The 22,287-nt window shown below is 46.5% G+C and overlaps 1 protein-coding gene across 1 annotated transcript; it reads left to right on the forward strand.

Annotated features, from left to right (window-relative positions):
* Positions 1-4,941: 4,941 nt before the first annotated feature.
* Positions 4,942-22,209, forward strand: CYTH4 (cytohesin 4). Its single transcript, XM_059846375.1, has 13 exons — positions 4,942-5,093; positions 10,526-10,608; positions 12,989-13,089; positions 13,358-13,424; positions 15,712-15,830; positions 16,205-16,285; positions 16,923-17,035; positions 17,588-17,736; positions 18,674-18,785; positions 19,206-19,282; positions 19,637-19,708; positions 20,572-20,726; positions 21,056-22,209. Exons 1-13 carry the CDS (start codon positions 5,075-5,077, stop codon positions 21,126-21,128), a joined length of 1,221 nt encoding a protein of 406 aa, XP_059702358.1. The 5' UTR covers positions 4,942-5,074; the 3' UTR covers positions 21,129-22,209.
* The last annotated feature ends 78 nt before the right edge of the window (positions 22,210-22,287 follow it).

Raw genomic sequence — 22,287 nt, forward strand, 5'->3', positions numbered from 1 at the left:
TTTCCAGCTCAAATTTAAGTTTTTGTGTGCAGTCAGGGAGCATCTGGGGAGAAAAACTGGTCCCTGGCACAGGAGGCACAGGGAGTAATGCCTGGACTACTGATCTGCAGCAGTCTGCCTGATCTGCCCATGCTTGATGAGGTGAGAGCAGTGGACCAGCCTGGATGCCCCTTTGCACACAATGGCCTTGCTGACAAAACCCCACATGCTCTGAGCCACTGGCTGTGGGCAACTCTGACCACACCATACAGCATTTAAACCTCATGTTTCCTAGGATACATTTGATCCTGTATCCCAAGGGCATCGTAAGTTTTCATTTGTTCTTGTCCGTCCTTCCTTCCTTCCTTCCTTCCTTCCTTCCTTCCTTCCTTCCTTCCTTCCTTCCTTCCTTCCTTCCTTCCTTCCTTCCACCACTTCCTTCCTTCCGCCACTTCCTTCCGCCACTTCCGCCACTTCCGCCACTTCCTTCCGCCACTTCCGCCACTTCCGCCACTTCCTTCCGCCACTTCCGCCACTTCCGCCACTTCCGCCACTTCCTTCCTTCCTCACTGTGTCTTCCTTTGGGTGTTGTCCCCCTACCTTTTTTACTTGAAATAATGAAAGTTCTGTTTTGTAGTCCATTCAAGGTCTTTTTGTGCCATGACCACAAAACATGTGACACCTTAAGGGCATTTTCTGGCACATTGCTGGCTGGGGTAGTGTTGGTATCCATCTGAGTTGACTACAGATCTGCATTGCCTGTCTGGGATGCTCAAGCAGACTGACTTCTCAACTGGTTCTAGGTTTCCTCAAGAGAGGAACTGGTTGTATTGCTCCAGGGTAAGCCTAGAACTGAAGTAGTTTGTCCACCATGAGAATGAGTGGAGGACTAGGGACCACAACAGGGAGGCATACTTTCCCTGAACTCTGGAAAGAATGGGAGATGCTCTAGGGTTAGTTTATTTACATGATCTTGTCTGTTGTGTACCCTCATGAGAAAACATCTCACAGGTCCTTTGTTTTCACATGATATAGACTCATGCAGTTTTTTATCAGTGCATTCCACATTCAGACTCCTCTGGCTGAAATAACTGAAAGCATTTAAGGTCCATCAAATGTTACAAGCAAGGCTACCAGACCCAGAGGAATGCAAGTAGTGGAGGTGATCACTGAACTGAAATAGAAGCAAGGTCTCCAAACAGAGCATTCAGGCATTCCAGCAGACAGGTGGGAAAAGCTTTGAGAAAGAAACATCAAGGAGCTAAAATGTAAAGGAAGTATGGAGGAGTTACACAGGGCCAGGTTTTGTACTCTGCTGGAGTGGCTGAAAGTACTTCTGCAATGCACAGAGGGATCCATTCTGGTGTTTGCAGATCTTTGTGGTTTGTCCTGCTCACAGACGTGTAAGAGCCTGATCAAGGTGCCTGTATATGGCTCCTGCCTTTGTGGCAGGCAAGATGATGTAGGCACACAGTTTGTGGTGACTGGGACTGGGGCTATGGCTGAGCCTCATCCCCAGTGGGCTCCAGCTGTGAAAAGCAGGAGAGCGGCATTGACAGCAATGAGCTATGGAGTGCCCAGGTGCACTGACCAACCACCAAAGGGAACACAGGGCACACAGTGCAATGCATGGACATGAGGGTATAAAAGGTTGGGCTGAAGAACAAGAAGGGCAGATGCTTGCAGCCTTGTGGAGTGAGCTGGTGTTACTCTGTGCGGGCTGAAGCAGTCTGAAATTGTATGGTGTTGCTCTGTATATCATGGCCATGTAGACTGTGATGTATGCTGTGACAATATTACATCTTTCTAGTGAGTATTTCAGGCTGACATGTCTGCTTGATGTCAGCTGCCGTACTGCTGAAAATACTTACTTTGAAGAAAAGGGTGATGGAAGGAAGGACTGGAGGTTATTCACCAGAACCAGCTCCAGTGAAGAAACTCAGGGCCAGATTGTGGAGCAGTGAATTCTCCTCTTAGGCAGCCCAGAATCTCAAGACAGAAATTTAGTTTGCCAAGAGAAGGGTATTGACAATTTGTGACCCAGGTCACAAAGCCTCTAATAGCTTTTAGGTGTGGACATTTTGTGTAATGAAGATCTGGGTGAAGACATGGGTGTAACAGCTGAAAATGAATTTGCATTCATGTCTCACTCCCTTCCTCTTTTTTCACTCCTGAGTTTCTAACTGCTTCTTAGTAAATATTTAAACTGGCTATAGGAAGTGAGTCCTAAATGCACACCACCAGCTCTTCCTAAGAATCACATGTTATGACCCTACCTGTGGAATTTCCCAGCTGCCTGTGGAAATTAATTCTGGATTTCTGCCACTGCTTGACATGTATAAGCTGGGGATATCTCCCAGTCTTCACTGGAGATTAATCCAAAACACAGCACTGAACTTTCAGCATAACCACTGCTTAGAGCAAATACAAGACACTGGGAGGAAGGGAGGGCAATCTGTGTTTTTCTTTCTGAGGCTGAACGGCCCCAGAGCAAGGGACCAAATCAGGGAATTATTTTGGAAAGCTTTGGTCTATTTCCCTACACCCAATTTCATCTCAGTATGATCTGTAGTAACCATTCCATTTCAATTTTTCTGAATTTTTCAATTTATTTTTGATTGACAACCAATCTCTTTTTGGGAGTGTTTGTTCAACTCTGTTCATTCCCTTTCCTGAAAGAAAATCCTTCCTTTCAGGAAAGGGAATCAAATCTGGAAATCAAAGGACAAAGTTGAAATTCTTCATTTCAGGAAAGGGAATGAAATCTTGCAATTTCAATGAGGATCAGTTGGGCAAGCTTTGATCTGTATTCCTGTGCTTCATGTCATCCCATTGGCTTTTCTTATTTTCACATGCTATCAGGTTTGTTTGGGGTTTTTTTGGAAGGGTTCTTTTGGTTGTTTTGGGGTTTTTTTTTTTTTTTTAATTCTAAATTTTTCTGTTTCTCTTCTGTCTCTTAGTTTTAAATTTTTCAAAATTTCTCATTTCATTCCTTTCCCCTTCAGGAAAGGGAATGAAATCTTGCAATTTCAATGAGGATCAATTGGGCAAGTTTTGGTCTGTATTCCTGTACTTCAGGTCATCCCATTGGATTTTCTTGTTTTCACATCCTGTTGGGTTTTGTTGTTTTTTTGGGTTTGTTTGTTTGTTTGTTTGTTTTAATTTCAATTTTTCTGGTTCAATTCTGTCTCTTTGTTTACCTTTCTTTCCTCAATTTAGGGATTGCATATGGAATAATTTTGGCATGTTTTGGTCCATTTCCCTACACCCAATTTCATCTCAGTACCATTAGTTACAGTCGCTCCATTTCAAATTTTCTGGATTTTTCAATTTCATTTTTGATTGACCATATTTCCTTTAGGGTGTGTTTGTTCAAGTCTGTTATCTGATTTCATTCCCTTTCCTGAATGGGATTTCCTTTCAGGAGTGGGAACGAAATCTTGCAAGTTCAACGAGGATCAATTGGGCAAGCTTTGGTCCATGTTCCTGCACTTTTGATGATCCCATTGGCTTTTCTTGTTTTCACATCCTGTCAGGGTTTTTTTGTTGGTGGTTTTTTCTTATTTTTTTAAATTTCAATTTTTCTGATTCAATTCTGTCTCTCTGTTTACCTTTCTTTCCTCAATTTAGGGATTTCATATGGAATAATTTTGGCATGTTTTGGTCTATTTCCCTACACCCAGTTTCATCTCAGCACCATTGGTTCTAGTCATTCCATTTCAAATTTTCTGTATTTTTCAATTTCATTTTTGATTGACCATATCTCTTTTTGGGAGTGTTTGTTCAAGTCTGACCTCCGATTTCAAGATTTCCTTCCCTTTCCCGAAAGGAAGAATTTTCATTCGGGAAAGGGAATGAAACCTTGCAATTTAAATGAGGATCGATTGGGTAGGCTTTGGTCTTTAGTCCTGCACTTCAGGTCATCCCATTAGCTTTTCCGGTTTTCACATCCTATTAGGGGGTGGTTTTTTTGGTTTGGTTTGGTTTTTTTTGTTTGGTTCCTGAATGGCTGTTAATTCCAGCTCTTTCACCATCAGGAATATTGCTAAACCTGAGAGAGGACTGCTTTTCTTCTTAGTTCACTCTATCCTTACAAGGTTTCACTTTTTTTTTTTCCTATTTCAAGTCTTCTGGTTTTCTTCTGTCCCTTTTTCTCTCGGTCTGTTTACCTTTCTTGCCTGATTTTAGGGTTGTCAAATGTGCCATAATTTTGGCACATTTAGTCTATTTCCCTACACCCAATTTCATCTCAGTACCATTGGTTGTAGTCACTCCATTTCAAATTTTTTGGATTTTTCAATTTCATTTTTGATTGACAGTATCTCCTTTCAGGACTGTTTGTTCAGCTCTGTCCTCCGATTTCATGATTTCATTCCATTCCTGAATGGCTGCTAATTCCAGCTCTTTCACCATCAGGAATATTGCTAAACCTGAGAGAGGACTGCTTTTCTTCTTAGTTCACTCTATCCTTACAAGGTTTCACATGCAAAACACTTTGTTGGGGGGGGTGGGGAAGGAGCAAGACTCTAAGTTACACTGAGCTTTGGGCGAGGCAGAAGAGTCTGACAGCTTTATCCTGCCCTCCATCAACCATCCTCCAGTTCTGGAACCTTCATTCCCATCCCTGCACCCACCCCACTCTGCTGCTGAATTAACATAGGAAGAATCTTCCCTTTAAAATGAAACCACTTCCCCAACCAGATGGGTTTTCTGAATCAAGAACTTCCTTTTCCCCTCTCTCCTCTGAGTATCTCAGGCCAAAGCCTCTCACTGCTTATTTTAATCTCCTCAAACAAAGATTCCCAAAAAGCTTCTGGGATGGAAATGCATTTGTACACTTGCATTTAAAAGTAGGCAATGAGCCCCTGTTGGCTCATCAAAACATGCACAGAGTTTCCTGCACTGCCACAAGCTTGTGACATATGACTGTGGGGAGACAAGGAGGGGAAGGAGGAGTCACAGGGAAACCCGCCCCCCCAGTGCTGCTGCGGTCTTGGTCGCTGGCTCCAAGTTGTTTCAGTTCTGTGAAGCATCTGAACAAACCAAATACAAGGAGGAATACCAGCTGTGTCAAAAATATATCGTGCTCTTCAGGATGGACCTTTGTCCTGCTGGTAAGCCTCAACCATTGGGTGTCTTTTTTGGGGTGAGGGCTCTGTGCTTGGTTTGATGGAGAAGAGCACACCATGAAATCCCAGCAGCCAGAGTGGATGTTGATGCTGTAGTGAATGACATGCTGGAATATCCCTGGTGGTACAGTTAATTGCTTGTCAGTCTTCAGCAATAGACATGGGTTTCTTTTTACTTGCTCTCCTTTCCCATCGGGAGAAATTTCCCCACTGGTTTGAATGGCCTTTGTGCTCAGAGTGTTACTGCTCTGATTCCTTGGGCCAGCGATGCTGGCCGAGCTGGGAACTGACTCCTCGGTGTCAATGGTGTATGTGACACCTGGAGTGAGCATTGCTGGCTTTGGCTGCTCTCATTCAACTCTGGCAAGCTCCTCTGTGGTGTTTCCCTACAGATGTCAGGAGCTGGCTTGCCTTTGTAGAGCCTCTCATGCAGTTGGGTAACCCAGTGTAACGCCTGTGCAAGGCTTTTGCTACTGGGGCCTCCCTTGCTTTTGGCCATGTTAGAAGTAGACAGCTGTATTGGGGTTCTAGAAGCTGCAAGGGATCTACATGTGGGCCTGCCTGGCCCTGAAATAATCTCAGTGGGCAGATGTGGGTGAGGGGAAATGAGCCACATCTGAGGAACTGAGAGAGATCTTGTATTTTATTTCCTGCTTTGGCAGGTGGTGGATAAAGTGGTTGGGATTCAGTAAGGAAAGGCATTGCACCAGGCTGAACATTTCCAGCTTCTGGCTGAGGAAGCTCTGAGTCTGTCAGAGAGGGAGAGCTGAGTGGGAACGGGCTGAACAAAGGAAGAACAAGTATCACCTTGTAATATCTCTTCTTGGTCTGACTCTGTCCCCTTAGGCTTTTGTGTATAGGATATGGAGAGTGAAAGCAAAAACAGTGCCCAATTTCAACAGCTGTTGTGCACTTTTCAGCTCTGAGGTGTGTAGCCAAGGAAAGGGCAAGCTCAAGCCACATACCAGCCTTGCTTGCCAGGGAAATTGGTGGTACCTGTAGGAGCTGAGCTCTTGCCAGCCTCTGACTGGTATTGAATGTTGGTGAAAATGGGTCTCTTCTGATCACCCAGTCCTCGTTACCTGAAAGCAGCTGTGGACAAAGGGTCTGCAGGACAAACTGGGCAGGAGGAGGGATAGCTGATATTTTGCTAATTATTTTGGGGTGTGCCTTTGACAGAAACTGGGGGTCTCCTAACTGAAGGTCTGACACAGTCATTCACTCAAGTTATGTGTTATTGCATCAATTATGTCCTGAAAGTTATGCATTCAAGCAAGTGTACTTTCAAGAAAGTATACACACTGCAATAACACAATGACATCCTATTCAGGCACTGTGGGGGTTTGCTCAGTTCTGGGTAGAGGCAGAGCCTGGAGACAGGCAATGCCAGGAGAGATGTGCTGGCTCTGACTGATGTTTTTGCTCAATCCCATCCTGTCATTCCAAAGCTGGGTGAGAAAGTGGGTTTGTTTGATGCTGAACTCCTTTGGGAGCCAAGGCTGTCACCAGAAACAGTTTTCCAGTGAGCTTTAGAGTACTAAATGCATTTGGAATCGCTCAGTTGTGGCATGATTGTCCTGAAGGTCAGAGGTGCGTGTACACCTTTCTCTGGGGCCCCTCCTGCCTGGAGACGTGATGGTCCTGTTAGGTGCACATCTCTTTGCAAGTAAGGCTTGATGCCCTGGGGAGGCTGCTCTCCCTGCAGTGTGTGTCCTCTTCCAGCTTCCTTCAGAACCCTCTCAGGACTGTCTGAGTGAGGCCACAGAGCTGCTGTGCCAAGCCCTTGAGCTGGATGTGTGACGCACGGGAGAGCAGACTGGTTCTGTGGTGTCCTGTGCTGGGATATGTGGGCAAAAGTCATGGAAAGCTATCCTGAAGGATGAGTGTAAGTTGTCAAGTGAGCTAAGGGGACCAGTAGACAACACAAATTCTTCTTCCCAGCTTTCCCCCCATAGCTGAAATGTGCAAATTAAACCTGCTGGGATTTATGTTGAATTTCTTCTCACACTAGCTGGCAGAGAACTGTGGAGTGCTGCAGGAGGGAGATGCACATGGCTGGAGGGAATTGAGGAAGGAAAGGCTTTGTCATCTCTCTGCTACTAGACTGGTACCTGTCTGTGGAGGTGGTGGTCTGTACTGGAGACAACACAGCAGCCATATCAAAAAAGAAAAGGAATTTCAGGTGAAATTTTTTCTACCAGGGGTCTTCCTTCAGGGAGAAGCTGCCTGTCAGGCTGCTCTGCTTTTGTGCTTCCATGGGCGGAAGGGCCCAAACCCTTTAGCAGTGATACTCAAAGCCCTCCACTGCCTTGCAAATGAGCCTGATGAACCTTTGCTGTCATACCACCAGTGTATAATACACAGGTCTGCAGCAGTGGCACAGATAGAATCATTCTTCTTAACCTTCCCCTGCTGCTTCTGCAGTTCATCCTTCCAGCCCTCCTGGGTGGTCATTTCCCACTTACCTCTGTGCTTCAAAAGCCATCTCCCTATTCCTATAATTTTCCATGGGACTGAAAGCCTTACACCTGGGTGGTTCAGCACAGTCCTTTGCAATGGGAAATGAAACCAGCAAACACAGAACTCTCTGCTGGCCGCACAAGTACCCAAATGTTTGGGCAACTCTGACCTGCCCTCTGGGCAGGGAGGCTGAAAGCATAAGCCACACAACTGGAATTGAAGTCTGTGTCCTGAGTGACAGCACTGAAAATACAATCCTGGTCAGTTCGTGAAGAACTGACCAGTCTTTCTATGTGGATCTGCCCTGGGAGTGGGGAAGCAACTTCAGGAGCAGGTGTAAGACCAACAAATGTGATGCTGATGCACTTTCCTTTCAGCATTTGCTCTCTGAAAATAAATTCCAAACAGCAACCTAATGTTCTCTCTGGAGAGGATAGTAGCCATTTTTTGTGTGTCAGAACTGGAAAACTTCAGTGTTGGTTGAGCTGACAGCATCCTTCTGAAACCTGCGGGTGTTTTTGTGCTGTGTTCTTCATCAGGGTGAAATTTCCCCTGTGCAGAGAACCTTGACCAGGGCTATGCTTCATCTGCGTGCTGACCTAGTCCTAGAGGGAAGTAGAACTGAGGCGGTACTGAGGACTTTGACAAGGCATGGACCATTTTCTAAAGCAACCAAGCACTTAAGCTGTGTAGGAAACCTGACAAAGACCCTCTCAGCAGCTCAGTCTAAATTGCCCTAAAAGTTTGATCCATCCATTTTTTCCAAACTCTGTCACCCTTTCCTACCTTTTTACCCCTTGATTCCTTCCCCTTGTCTATGACTCCTTCTTTTTCTCCCCTGCCCTCCCACACACAGAGTCCTTCCCACACTTTTCTCATTCTGACAGACTCGGCAGGTGGGAGTTGGGGTTTTCAGATGTTCAGGAGGAAGGGGGCCTGTGTTAATTACAGCCTTGTTGGGGGTCCTGTGGGTGAGATGGCGTCCCCTGGGAGCCTCATGATTCTTTGAGATGCTTTAGTAGACACAGAACAACTGAAGCAAAGCAACCAGCCACACCACAGAGTTTGCTGACGGGGTGGGGAAGGCAGGGTTCCTCAGGGCTGTCCTCCTATGGTGCTTTTGTGGAAAGAAATACAGGGAAAAAGGTCTTTGTTGTAATTTGTCAAGGAGTCACCCCAGTGATTCCACAATTACAAGCCCTGACAGGAGTGAGAGAGATACAGCTGGAGAGATGGAGATGCCAGCCTGATCTCCTGCAGACACCACAACTGCAGGATTCAGAAATTGAGCTGAAGGGCCTGGGCACTGCTCAGAGGCCCAGGGCTGACATTTAAAGGGAAGCCAGCAACCCACCAGGCAAGTACCAGAGCCACTGCTTGTTTTTGGTTGGTTTTCTTTGTGGTTTCTTTTCATTTGTTTGTTTTTTGTTTGCTAACCTTCCTGCCTGCTTTGGTTTTCCCCTCACCTACAGATTTGGCGGTTGCAAGCTTTTGGATGCCTTTTTCCTTCCCTCTTGACTGGCTTCATCAGACAGCTTCTTGTTGCTCTTCACAAGGGCTGCTTGCAGGGCACATGGATCCTTCCCAGCCTGGCTTCATGCTGGCTCCTTGTCCAGTGCTTTACCCCCGCAGACTCAGCAGCCCCTCCCCAGGGAATGCGATGCTTGAAACCATCAGGAAGAGTGGCAGGAAAGAGGCCAAAGCCTGAGAAAAGTAGCAGGAACATACTTAGCACATGGAAACCCAACTAGCCAGAAGGATGGGGGAGAGATTAGGATTGGGGAAGATGAGTCTTTCTGAGCTGTTGAAGCCATGGCAGGAAAGAAGCGTACTAAGATGATTGCCCTTGTCGCTTTTCCTTCTGTCTATTGTGGCTGTTTCCTTCCCTTTTTTTCTTCCACTCACATTTATAGCAGTTGTTTTGCATGTGAGATCCGCACTAAGAGAATTTCCAATGCAACTGGTGCTACTTCCCCTTTATCTGGGAAGACAGGAGGCTCAGGGGATTTTTGTTTTATGAAACAGTGGAGCAGGGCATCCAGTGACTTGACCTGGCTTTCTGGGGAAGCTTTTTCTTGCTGTGTTTAGGTGCAGCAAGGACCCTGTCTGCAAGTTCACCAGTGATCTCCACTGCTCTCAGCCTTCTGCAAGCTCTGCTTTTTTCCTGGGGCCTCATCTTCTGCTTTGTCTCCTCTCTAGGGCTGCAGCCTTCTCATTCTCCTTGCAGAAGAGGCTGTGGTTCACCTGGATTATATTTAGCAGCATCACTATCACCCCATTTTTTAGGTCTTTTATGAATCATATTGTGGTTGCCTTGGTTCTGCTGCTATTTGTTTAAGTTCCTGTACATTACAAAGAACCCTACTCATATTTCTGCATTTTCTGCTGTTCACAGAACAACAGCCACTCAAAGACATTCCTTTTTCAGCAAGGCTTTCACCCCCTAGATCCTGCCCTCCTACTTGAAAAACCTTGATTTTATCTCTTAAGTCATTTCTGACTCTGCTATGGCAGATAACTCAGGAAGCCAATGGTTTTCTTGGGAGGTGGATGTAGATGAAGTATTTAGGTCATAGATTTTCAGTACCTAAAGATGACTGACATAACAACCACCAGAGAGCATTTAGTGAGACCTCTTCACAGTGCTCAGGCTGAGCAGAATTGGCTGAATATGCAGTGGGAGTCTGCAGGGTCAGCTGAGAGGGGTGTGCAGAGCCTCTTGCTGCAAGGAGATGGGGGGGTATGGTCTGTGCTGCAGGCTCTGGGCTGAGAATCATTTGCAAGGCAAAGGTGAGGTGCAGTGGTTGCAACAGCAGGGAGCACAGATGCTGGACACACAGAAATCAGAGTTGCTGTGGAATGACCCTAGGAGAAGGTAATTGCTGAGATGTTGGGGCAGCTTTTTCCATGATATGTAGGCCCCAGTAGAGTTTTCACAGGAATCTTTATTCTTTCAGAATCAACTGGCTTGAGTGGGGCTGAAGAGGCTGAAATAGAGACAATCAGGAAGCACAGACAGGAGCTTTTGGATGACATTAAGGTAAGGACCATCCTGTCCCTTGTGCCTGCCTAGCCTTCTGAAATCTGTCTTCACCAAGGTGCATCTTCACATAACAGTCCAGGCCATGCAGAAATGCTCTTGCAAAGGAGGCATTTTCTCAGTCATGATCCAACTTCAGGCTGCCCTGGCCTGTTTGCCCCCAGGGTACATCTAGCCTGTGGTACTCTCTGCTGCAGGAATCATCAGCTGCCCCAATGGGATGTTTGAAAAAGGCTGGTCAGATTATGAGCAATGCTGAGCTGGGATTGCATATTTAGGAGTAAAGAAATATCTTCACTAAATCGTACTGGCAGGCATCTGACTCAGCATTTATGATTCTTTTTAATTTGTGATTACCTGCCAATCGTATATCAGTCCTAGTTACCTGCAGCATCCCCCCTGTGTTTATCAAACTTTTGTTTGCTTTGGGGACCTCTAGCAAGTCCTCCATGAAGGATCCTGTCTCTTCAAAGAGGTCTCATGGCAGGACCCTCCACACAAGTTTCTGTGGCTGGAACTTGTTTTCCTTCTTTTCTTTGAGCAGACTCAGCCATTTCTCCAGTGGCTCCTAAAGTGTCTGAAAGTAACAGATTCAAAATCAGTCACTAAGACTGCATCACAGTCATGCATGGTGCTGTGCCCTTTCTATTCCATTCTGCCTCCACCATGAAATGTGGTTTCCCATTTGAGAGAGCTTATAGCACTGAATCATTGGACTCGGACTGATTTTTTTTCCACAACATGAAGCTGTCCAGATGCCTAGGGAATAGCTGCAGTATTTTCTGGAATGGAGTAAAGGATTAAGACAAACTACATGTTACTTTGTAGGCTTCCAGACCTCCTCTGTCTGCTGCAAACCAGAATGGTCTCTCGTCCCCCCTCTGCAAAACAGAATATGAATGTACATGCCTGGGACTTGCTTGTGTGTGTTTGTTTCTCTTCAGTTTTCAGAACAGGCAATGGGCGCTGTAAGAGCAGAATACTTGAACAGGAATACTAGGAATACTACTTTTTTTTTTTTTTTTTTTTTTTTTTTTTTTTTTTTGCCTGCTATGGACGGGGAAAGATTGCTAGACTGCACAAACTCATGCTTTAAAACCCAAAGCCATTAAGCAATGGACAATGGAATACACAATGTCCAGTGGAGTAGAGTGAGTTTGGGTGAAAAGAGTGTAATAGAACAAGAGATATTTTCCCCAGGGGATTTTTTTTTCAGAATGTATCTATCAGTACCCTTAAGAACAAGGACTTGGGGTCATATCTGGGGAAGGGAAGGGGGGGTGGAAGAGAAAAGAGGATGGGTCTTGACTTGCCAGTAACAATTCCAAAAGACAGCAGTGAATAAAATAACAAAATTTATAATAATTTGAAAGTCATGAGCTGAGATCATGGTTCCGTTATATTTGTGCAACACCTAAAACTCAGTAAGGAACACTCACAGCTCTGGGGACCAATGAAGTACAACAGAAGGTGGCCAGAGCAAAACTGAAACCCAGAGGGTCTTTTAAGTTATGGAATAGTGCAGAAATTCAGTTTCTCTATCTGATTATGTTCTCCATCCACATCCTCATTCCTCGATGAGAAAGGATCTGTCGTAAAATAATCTTTCTTCCCTTGCCTGTTCTGGTTGGTATGGGGAAGAATTTGGGTGATTCGTAGAAGAGAGCTGTAATGCACTTTGGCTTTGAGGTGGAACATAACTGCAGGATGGAAACAAGGAGATATAGACACTTTCATTTCCATGGTAACACAGAATATCCAGCCAAGGCAGCCATGGTCTGTCATGGGCTTAAAGGAAAGTGAATTCCACAATTGATTTTTTAAAATCTGGCAGTAATTACTTCTCCTCTCTTTTTTCTCCACTGAACAGAGTTATCTACTCAATGGTATTTAAATGGCAGGTACATTAAAAATTCTGTGTTTCACAATACAGCCACTTTGGGTTCATATTGATCTCACAGTTACCAGTTCCACTTCTCCTTTCCTGGATGTGTAGCAGGGCTATGCAAAATAAAAGCTCAAAAGGAATGGGCACAATGGAAGGATTCTTGCATCTGACATTGTTTGAGGAACTGGAATTGACAGTGGGGCGAGTTCTCTGACGCTCACCACACTGATTAAGTTTGATTTTTCCAGTCTTGATTGGCAATAGGCATGAGAACATCCTTCTGTCTATCTTTCCAGTTGTTTGCCCCTGGAATCCAGCAGGGTGATTCCAGAGCAGTGCCCATTTCATAGGCATCCTTGGCTGGTCATGACCACCTGACCTGTCCTTTTCCTGTGACTGAGGGAAGAAGTTAGACATGCTCTTACGCTTCCTTAGGCTGTGTCTGCTGTTTTTCCCTCCATTGCCTTCATCTTCCTGATATTTCTTTTGCAGAAGCTGAAGGAGGAGATTGCTGAGGTGTTTGCAGAGATTGAGTGTTTCCAACGTGGAGAGGAGAAGCAGGTGGCAGACAGTAATCCTGGAGAGCAGATCAGGCGAGTGGAATGAGTATTCCTTTGCTTGCAAAATCTCTCTTTTTTTAAATTGAAAAAGCAAAAACACTGATGGGATTCGGTTCACATCAAGGTCAGGGAAATGAGGCCAAGAGGGAAATGGGCAGGGAAATGAGGCCATTCTATCTTCTTAGATTTCTCATTATTCCTGGATAGTCAGACACCTATCCTTGTGATATCTCCCCTTGTGAGTGAAATGACATGGTCCTTTATTCTAAATTTGACTTTTCCTTCTTTTTTGTGTTTACAGCAAGCTGTCACAGAGGGATAAAATTCTGTCCCTGGGCCGGAAGAAATTCAACATGGATCCTGAAAAGGTAGGATTTGTTCATTTTGCCTATGAGGGTAAAGCTGGGAGGAAGAGCCTCTGCTGTTTGCTGTTCCTGTTGCAGCCACTGATGTCAAAGGAACTGTGGCAGGGGACTGTGGGGATGGGTTCCTACCTCACTGAGGCCCCTGTTGGGAGCAGCCTCCACCCTGCCCCTGACTGAGGTCTTCTGATATGATCAAACTATGTTGCCTCCCCCCACCATGGGCTTGGAGGCCACGCCATACAATTCAACCCAAACCTAAGAGAAGTAAAGGGAGGATGCTTTGACACTGCCAGAATGCCATGAGAGCTGGACTTCCTTCAGCACAGCCGTTCTTGACTGTCAGAGGCTAGGAGCTGGCTGTAATGTGGTAAAGGAGGATGAACTAAGAAGGTGAGAAGTTTTGAGGGTGTGTCAGGTTCCTTGGCTCATTCAGAACAGAAGAGGACAGAATGCCTCTGTCATTTTGGAAACATTTTTGGTTGAACTCTGGAGTGAACTTAGCTTTTCCACTTTCTGGAGCTCTGACCAGTGGTATCAAGACTCTTCAGCCCTCCGCAGAAAGTTCTAAAACCATCATAATTAAGTAGATAAGATGTGTGAAAGGCAGTTTCCTCTTCCTTCTCATTAGTGGAGCATTTTTTGAGCTCTTCGAGGAAAACCCCAAGCTGTGATCAAACGATAGCTGATCATCAGCTCCCCACCACAGCCAACATCTCAGATGTCTGCTGCTCTGTGTGACAGCTTTTCATGCCTCCTCTGTGCCCTGCTGGGAGCATCAACCTGCCTCCCTCAGTGTCCACAGCCCAGCTGGGTGCTTGCCAGTCCCTTGGACGTCTCTCTGCCAGTGGGAGTTGTCTCAGAGCAGCGATGTCAGTACTTAGAGCCTGTGTGAGAGTTGGTCTTATTTTGCCTCTGTCTGACCTTGGTTTGAAGCCCCTGAGACATCGCTCTCTGCCATGCTCTGCAGGAATGCCCAAACTAATTCTAACCCCAAACCAGTTTAGCTTTATGAGTTTTATGCCAATCAGACTGGTCGAAATGTTATATACTCTATGCCTATAAAATGCAGATCTCTGATGGTTGCCTCCCTCTTGCTACATGCCATAGAGTGGGAGATGCTGCAATGCTAGGAAATTTCTTTGCCCCTCCTTTCTAAGGTTACACTTCATCCATGCAATGCTGATACTTATAAATGCGTTCCTATCTCCGAGATCCCATGGAAAGTTCCTGAGGCTAGAGGAGGTAAGCATTAGGAATCCAGCTGATAAAAAGCTTTGGGAGAAACATTTTCTTCTGGAAAATGGGGCCCCATCATCACTGCAATGCTTTTCAAAATTAAATTGATCTTACTGAAAATCTGTCTGGGGAAAAAGAAAGGAAAATAGAGTGTCAAAAAAAATCTCACAAAAATTTTGATTTCTTTGTTTAAAGCTGATTTTTCTTTGGGGCATTTTAAAAATAGTTTCATATATATTGCAAGAGAAAGTGAAATGATTCTGTTGAAATAGAACATTTTGATGGATCTAAAACAGTTTTCATTCCTTTATAGTATATTGCAAGGAAAATTGCAATGTGGTCTAGAGAACTGCAGCACTGTTAGATATTGTCAAAAATCTTTTGAAAAAAGCCTCAGCTTTTTCTCTGGCTTTAAAAGTCATGAAATTCTCTCTAAAATAGGATATTGACTCTTTGTACAACCCAACTCACAACTTCTATATTCCTTAAAAAGCATATTCCATCCTTATTGTCTAGGAGGGATGGAGCTGAAAAGATTGCAGACTTCTCTGTTCTTTGGCATAGAAGAGAAATCTAGGAAAAAATTGTTTCAAGTTGTCTCAAGCCCATATTTTTGTCTGAGTACATTTTTTTTTATTATGCCGTCTTTTAAACAAACAATTTTTCTTTTAAGTTAAGTTAATTTAGAAAAAAAAAAGACATTTAGGAATGGAACAGTAAGGCATTTTGATTGAAAATATTAAAATTTATTATTTTGACTTTTCTTTTTTGGACTTCAAATCTACATTGCCCTATTTTGTTTGAGTTTCCATCCCAGTGAAACATTTAGCCAAAACTAGGGATGAAATGAAAATGGGACTAACAACCCATAGAGGATGAAGAGGGATTGAATAAAGATGAGAACATGGCTGTGTGCTCCCATGAAGGGGCTGAGGAGTAAGAGAGGAGCAAGTACATTAAAGCAAAGGAAGGCTGATAATCAGGGTGTTGGGATCCTATTTTCTCAATAGACCATAGAGCTGCTTTACTTCCCCATCTCACTTCTCCTTCCCAGGGGATCCAGTACCTGATAGAGCACCAGGTATTGTCTTCAGACCTTCAGGAGATTGCCAGATTCCTCCACAAGGGTGAAGGCCTGAACAAGACAGCCATTGGGGATTACCTGGGTGGGAGGTGAGCAACCCAGGATGAGGAGAGCCCTTGGAGGCCCTGTCCTGCCTGGCCCCTCTGAACTACCATTTTGGATGACCTGTGGCAGACCTCATCCAGGTGCCAAGACTGAGCATATCTCCAACCACAGTGGGCTGGGTGGGCAGGACACCCTGGCAGGGTCTTTGGAGTGTGACTAATGCTGGCTGTATGGGATACCTTTTCTCCTGCCTGTGATGGGATCAGCCATCCCAGAATGGAGTGTGCACCTTGGCTTCCTCTTGGTCAGAGGGGAAGTGGGACTGGATGGAGCCAGGTGTGTGCTGTCACACCAAGGGACATCCAGGCAGAGTAGGGTCAAAGCTCTCTTCTGACCTTTTCCCTCTGTCCTCTCCCAGGGACCCCACCAACATTCAGATCCTCCAGGCCTTTGTGGCATGTCACCAATTTGCCAACCTCAACCTGGTGCAGGCGCTGAGGTGAGTGAGCGTGCAGAGGACAGTGCTGGAACCTGGCTCTCACCGTACAGGAAGGTCAGGAAGCCCTCTTGGGCTGGAATAGGAGCTTCCCAAGGCCCTGCTGGGTGTGTTGGCTCCAGGGCTGTTACTCTTTGAGGTGTCAACAGTTTCTCAGGGGGGTGGGAAACACTTTCATGGCCCCTTGATTGGGTTGCCCATGTGCAGAAAAGTGGGTCACTGTGGTTGCAGTGTCTGGGGGTATGAGAAAGGTTATTTTTGGCAGCAGGAAACATCTGTCCTCAGTGCCCATTACATCAATAACAAAGTGACTCTGTTTCAGGGCGCTTGTCTTATTACAGGCTGCCTCCTGTCAAGACTCTTTCTCCTGAGGCCTCTGCTGCCTTGCAGGGCTCCTGCTAGAGGAGCAGAGCTGTGATTTCTGGGACGCTTAGTTCTCCTTCCTGCACGCAGGGTATTGGAGGCTGACGTATCCAGGCAATTTCTAGAGAGGAGCAGAGCTCCTGCTCCATGACCTGTGTTGTCTCCCCAGTGTGATGGGGTGACTTCTCTTATCCTCACGGTGTTGCACGGGTTGAGGGGAGGCATCCCTGTCCCTTGGACCCATCTGACTGGTGCTGTGTCACTCTGCTCCTGACAGACAGTTCCTCTGGAGCTTCCGGCTGCCCGGGGAGGCGCAGAAGATTGACCGGATGATGGAGGCCTTTGCCAGCTGGTACTGCAAGTGCAACCCGGGAGTGTTCCAGTCCACAGGTAGTTAAGGGAAGAAGGCCTGTAAAGCTGAGCTAGGCTGTTCGCTGGGGAGAGAAGCCTTCCTTTTCCATTCACAAAGCACAGGCAGCATCACTGGGAAGTGTGTTTCCCCTTAAGCTAAAGGAGCAGCCCAGTTCCTGTGAAGATTTTCAATTAACTGAGCATCTTCAGTCCTTCTTTTGCTGCTGTGCTCCAGGCCCTCCTGATGGGTACCAGACTGAGAAGGGCTCCCAGCCTCACAGGAGGTGTTGCCTCATCACAGCAGGGATAGCACTGACAGATGGAAGTCTGCAGAAACTTTCCTGCTGGCAGAGCATTTATTAGACTGCATCTGCCCAACTTGCCCCATTATTCTGAGGGCATGGAATCCCCTCCCTCATAGGAAATAACTGTGTCCCTCTTTCTCCTAGCAGAAGGAACATCTCCCTTTTTCTCCTACAAATGAGAGGATGGCTCTCTTCTTCAGTGACTAAAATCCAAGCCACCTGTGGTGTGGATTATCTGCCCTCTAAGACAAGTGCCACCCATGCTGATTTTCTTTCTCATTGCTAGATACCTGTTATGTACTCTCCTTCTCTATCATCATGCTTAACACCAGCCTGCACAACCCCAATGTGAAAGACAAACCCCACTTTGAAAGGTTTGTGTCCATCAACAGAGGCATTGACAATGGAGGGGACCTGCCAGAAGAGCTCCTAAAGGTAAGAAGAATTCCTATTCTCTCATCCCCTGGGTCCATTGAGAAGCAAAGGTGCAGAGACAGGGACTGCATCCATTAGCAAAGCTACAGCTGGCATTTTTCTGAAGGCTCAGCAGGCATGGGACCTGCCCTGTGAGGTAAGGCAGAGGTGGGCAGCCTGGTTAGATGTGTCTGCCTTCCCCCAAGGAGCCTGAGCAGAAAAACTTCTGTCTTGTGTCAGAGGGGCTGCCTACATCCCACACCTGGGCTTCGCTGAGCAGCATCCCCTCAGGGTAGTGGCTTTAGATCTGTCTCCAGAGTGCTATTTCTTTCAGGCAGTTTGAGGGAAAGTGCAGGAGCCGGTAGTCTCTTTTTTTTCCCCTTGGCTTGGGATTTGTGTAGTAAATGAGGGCAGATACAATGATGTGAGCAACATTTCAGTATCCTTTGAAAGCTGTAACCTGCATCCCTGTCACTGCTGTTTGTGCCCCTCAGTGCCAAAGCTTTGGCTCTGTGAAATGTGCCTCCTTGGCCATGTAGGTTTACGTGCTGGTCTCCCGGCAGCTTTTGGCACCACCAGCCCAGGTTCTAAATGGGGCTGCATCTCTGCTGTGCTGAGTCCCATCCTAGTGCCTTAATACTACCCACAGCAGCACTTGTGACATGCTGGGTTTGGTCACTGCAGCCTGTCTTGCTATGGGAGCACCATTTTGTGGCTGTGGTTTTACAAACTGAGACTCTTTTTATGGCACAAGATGCAGAAAAGAGCTGATGACCCCTCTGGAGACCCTGTGAGGTGCAGACTGGGGACTGTTTTACCCCCAGTGCTCATCGTGTGCTCTCCTGCCCTTCAGCCAGCTTGCCTTGTAAAAACAGAGTGATGGGCCAGATGGACCTAGGATCGTTGTCAGAAATCAACCTTTCTCTCTCTGTCCTTCCCCACCAATGCTCGGGGGCAGAATCTGTTTGAGAGCATAAAGAACGAGCCGTTCTCCATACCAGAGGATGATGGCAACGACCTCACCCACACTTTCTTCAACCCTAACCGTGAAGGCTGGCTGCTGAAACTAGGTAAAGGCGGGGGACTCCCCTGGCTCCTCTGACCTCCCCGTTTGCCTGCCTCCCACCACAGATCTGCCCCGGGAACCTACCGTCATCTCTGCTGTCCTTCGCTCTCGTCTGCTGCGGTAGGCTGAGGCTGACACCTGCTGTTGGAACCAGCTGCCTGGTCCCTTGTCCCAGCTCCTGCAGGCTCTGTCTGCTCAAAAAGGGACTCAAAAATATATCCCTCCCCATTCCCTGACCCATCAGAGCAAAATTTGCTCCGTGTGTGAGTGTCTATCACACGGCATCACGTCAGTGGTACCATGGTGTCTCCTTGTGGCTCAGCTACAGGGAGAGCTGGGAGGGTGTGACTGTGTGCATGTCAGGAGCTTGGGGGAAGGACAGAAAAATGTGTGACTAATGGCTCCTGAACCTCACTGCCTCTAGGAGGACGTGTGAAAACCTGGAAACGCCGTTGGTTCATTCTGACCGATAACTGCCTGTATTACTTCGAATATACCACGGTGAGGGCTTAACTCATGGCTGGGAAACTGTCCTGGGTGGTGATGAGCCTCTGGGGGGCCAGGGAGGAGCAGAGGGTAGAAGGCCTTTTACCCTCCCGGACTGATCTCACACCTCCACTCTCTCCTGTGCTGTTTCCTCACCTCCCATCTGGAGGAAGAGATAGGCTGGACCCTGCAGCTGTGGTCTCCTCTTGACTAAACTCCCCGTTGTGTCAGTGGAAGGGGTCTCCTGAGGCATTACTCTGCCCTTGTCAGCTCCACAAAGGCCCACACAGGGGAAATCAGAGAGGTTCTAAACAGTGGCATAAATTTGGGGAGCATGTTGGTTGTTAATTCATGTTTCCTTGCCTTCAGGACAAAGAGCCTCTGGGCATCATCCCCTTGGAGAATCTATCAGTCCGGAAGGTGGATGATCCCAAAAAGCCAGTAAGTGTCCATTGGCTGGCACTCTGCCTACACAGGCTATCAGATGGTTGGAGGGAAGAGAAGATGCACACAGTTTATTCCTACCCTACACAAATTGCACAGTTTATTCCTACCCTACACAAATACACAAAAATTCTACTTGCTTCTCAGAGGGAAGGTGCCGGTGCAAACAGCCTTGTTTGCCCCATCTAGACACAACTGTGGTTTTAATTTATGTTTTTGGTGTGAGTAGAGAGCTGTTCTTTGGCTGACTGTATTGTATGCTTTCACATGTGTGTAGGGAGGCAGAGATGAATGCACACAGCTGACTCCCTACTTATTTTGCACCAGGAGATGTGGGTTTAATTTCTCTCCTCCGGACTCTCCATAATGAGTTACAGCACATGTAGACCAAACAGAACTGTTGGTGTTAGGGAACTTGCCCAGGAAGTGACTCATTTCTTCTGTGTGTCTTGTGTGGATACCCACTTTTCAATGTGTCATGGCTCTGGGAAAAGTGCCTTCTATCTGTGTGATGGCAGGCAGAAAAGAGGATGTTGCATCTACTTAAGAGGGGGAGGGATTTTCATGAGTGGAGCGGAGTGACAGATCCTAGAAGGTGTGTTTTGGTAAGTGTTGATGCTACATCTCTCCATTAAGCCTGGTTTAGTGTCCAGTTGTTCACAGGAAGGGTGTGTTTACCTAAGAAGGAAGGTTATCTAACTCACAGGGAAATTTTTGCGGAGGAGGAAGATAGGGTCTGTTGCCTTTTGGAGACTCCTGCCCGTTGAAAGCTCTCTGAGCCTGTTACCCATGGTTGAAGGCAGCAGTCTTCTTGGTCCCCTGTCTAATCCTACTGCCCCATTTTGTTTCCTTTTGGACAGAACTGCTTTGAACTCTTCATTCCCAACTGCAAAGGGCAGAAGATCAAAGCCTGCAAAACAGATGGGGATGGGAAGGTGGTTGAAGGCAAGCATCAGTCCTACAAGATCTCAGCAGCCACTCCAGCAGAGCGTGATGAGTGGATTGAGGCAATACGGTGAGGAGAGCTTGAGGCTTGAGTTGCCTTTTTTCAGCCCTAGGATCAAGTGGTCACAAAATTTATTTGGCTATCTTTTATCAGAGCTTGAAAAGGGGGGTGGAAAGAAATGTTTGCAGTATAACAACTGTGGTACTCCTTGACTTTAAAGAGTTTTGAGGTCCCTTCTGGAGAATCTCTAGCCACAGCTAAATTCTCTACTGTAAGTCTGCAGATCTCCAGTCCTACATTTTGATAAGTGGTGTGTCTGTTCAAGTACAGTTAGGTTGTCTGTGCTGCTCTCCATCATTAAATCTCTTACTTTTGCACCTGTTTCCTCTAATTTCCAGGACCAGCATCACACAGGATCCTTTCTATGATCTGGTCTCTGCCCGTAAGAAAAAGATTGCCAGCAAAAACTGAGCCATGACCTGGTCACCGGCATGAGAAAGGTGGAGGTTATTGGACAGCTTCCCTCTCACACTGGGCTCTTCCAGTGAAGAAATCTGGGATCTTTGGTTCCATCTACCTCCCTCTTGGCAGGCAGATGACTGACAGGACAGCTTGCCCTCTTTGCTTCTTCCCCTTCCAAACGGAAGGCAGAGGCACAGGGTGCGATCCACTGAGGACTGTCAGAACTGTGGGCAGGGGATTGCCCATGTCTGAACATAAAGGCTCAACAGCAATTGGCCTTTGGGTTCTCCCATGTAGCCCCAGACATGTGGGACAGGATCTGAGAGGAGACAGGATTGTCTGCACAGTGTCTCAGGCCCCTCCTGTTGTCACACCAGGCCAGGGTATTTTTCTGTGAGGGACTATGTAAATTCTCTGGGAGCTGAGCATGGTCCAGTCAGTTGCAGAGCAGAAAGGCCCCAGTGGTTTCTCTTCCATGAGCAGATGTGCAGTGGTTGTGGGGTGGAGGCCACCGATATTTAGGAACTCGCTGTGAAACCAGAGGTCGAGGTAAGATAAGAAGCCCTCAGTTCAGAAGAAATCCCTCTCTCCTCCTTCCTAAAGCCTGTAGTGAGGGCTGTAATTGTGGGAAGACCCCGCTCTGTAACTGTGTCATAAATGTTAAAAAGTTAAAGATAATTGAATTCCTATTCAGTATAAGGGCTAACTGAGCATAGAGATGCTGTGGGACCAGGAAAGCAGCTCTGGGGTTTTTTGTTTCTCTTTTTTGAGACTCAGGGACCACCACTGATTTCCTTAGGGAAGAAACCCAAACTCTGGCTCTCCTCGTGGCTGATGGCTCCCTGACAAAGGTTGGTTCCTTGAGCAGCTCAGAGGCCTGGGTTTTGTATCTGAAAGTTTTTCAGACAGATGGCATGAAGAAATGGAGGTACATACACCTCCCCATCAGCACACAAACACACACACACACACACACACACACACACAGAGGCATTCATTCCCATCTTCATACAATGGTATCATCTGGAGTCTGGGGGTTTTTGTCTCTTGTGTAAAGAGAGAAATAAAAGTGCTTAAAACAAGCCCAAAACTCAGGGTAACGTGATCATTTTCGTGATAAAGTCAGAGGATGTGAGATAAGAGTATCATGTTCCTGTGCCCAGCAGAG

The sequence above is a fragment of the Haemorhous mexicanus genome, chromosome 5, assembly GCF_027477595.1.
Source record: "Haemorhous mexicanus isolate bHaeMex1 chromosome 5, bHaeMex1.pri, whole genome shotgun sequence".
Lineage (NCBI taxonomy): Eukaryota > Metazoa > Chordata > Aves > Passeriformes > Fringillidae > Haemorhous > Haemorhous mexicanus.

What these genes read in the sequence shown, in the direction of transcription:
- CYTH4 (XM_059846375.1), top strand. An exon ending in AGCTTTTGGATGACATTAAG is followed by an intron (nt 10,609 to 12,988) that starts GTAAGGACCATC and finishes TTTCTTTTGCAG; the next exon opens with AAGCTGAAGGAGGAGATTGC. An exon ending in ATTACTTCGAATATACCACG is followed by an intron (nt 19,283 to 19,636) that starts GTGAGGGCTTAA and finishes CCTTGCCTTCAG; the next exon opens with GACAAAGAGCCTCTGGGCAT.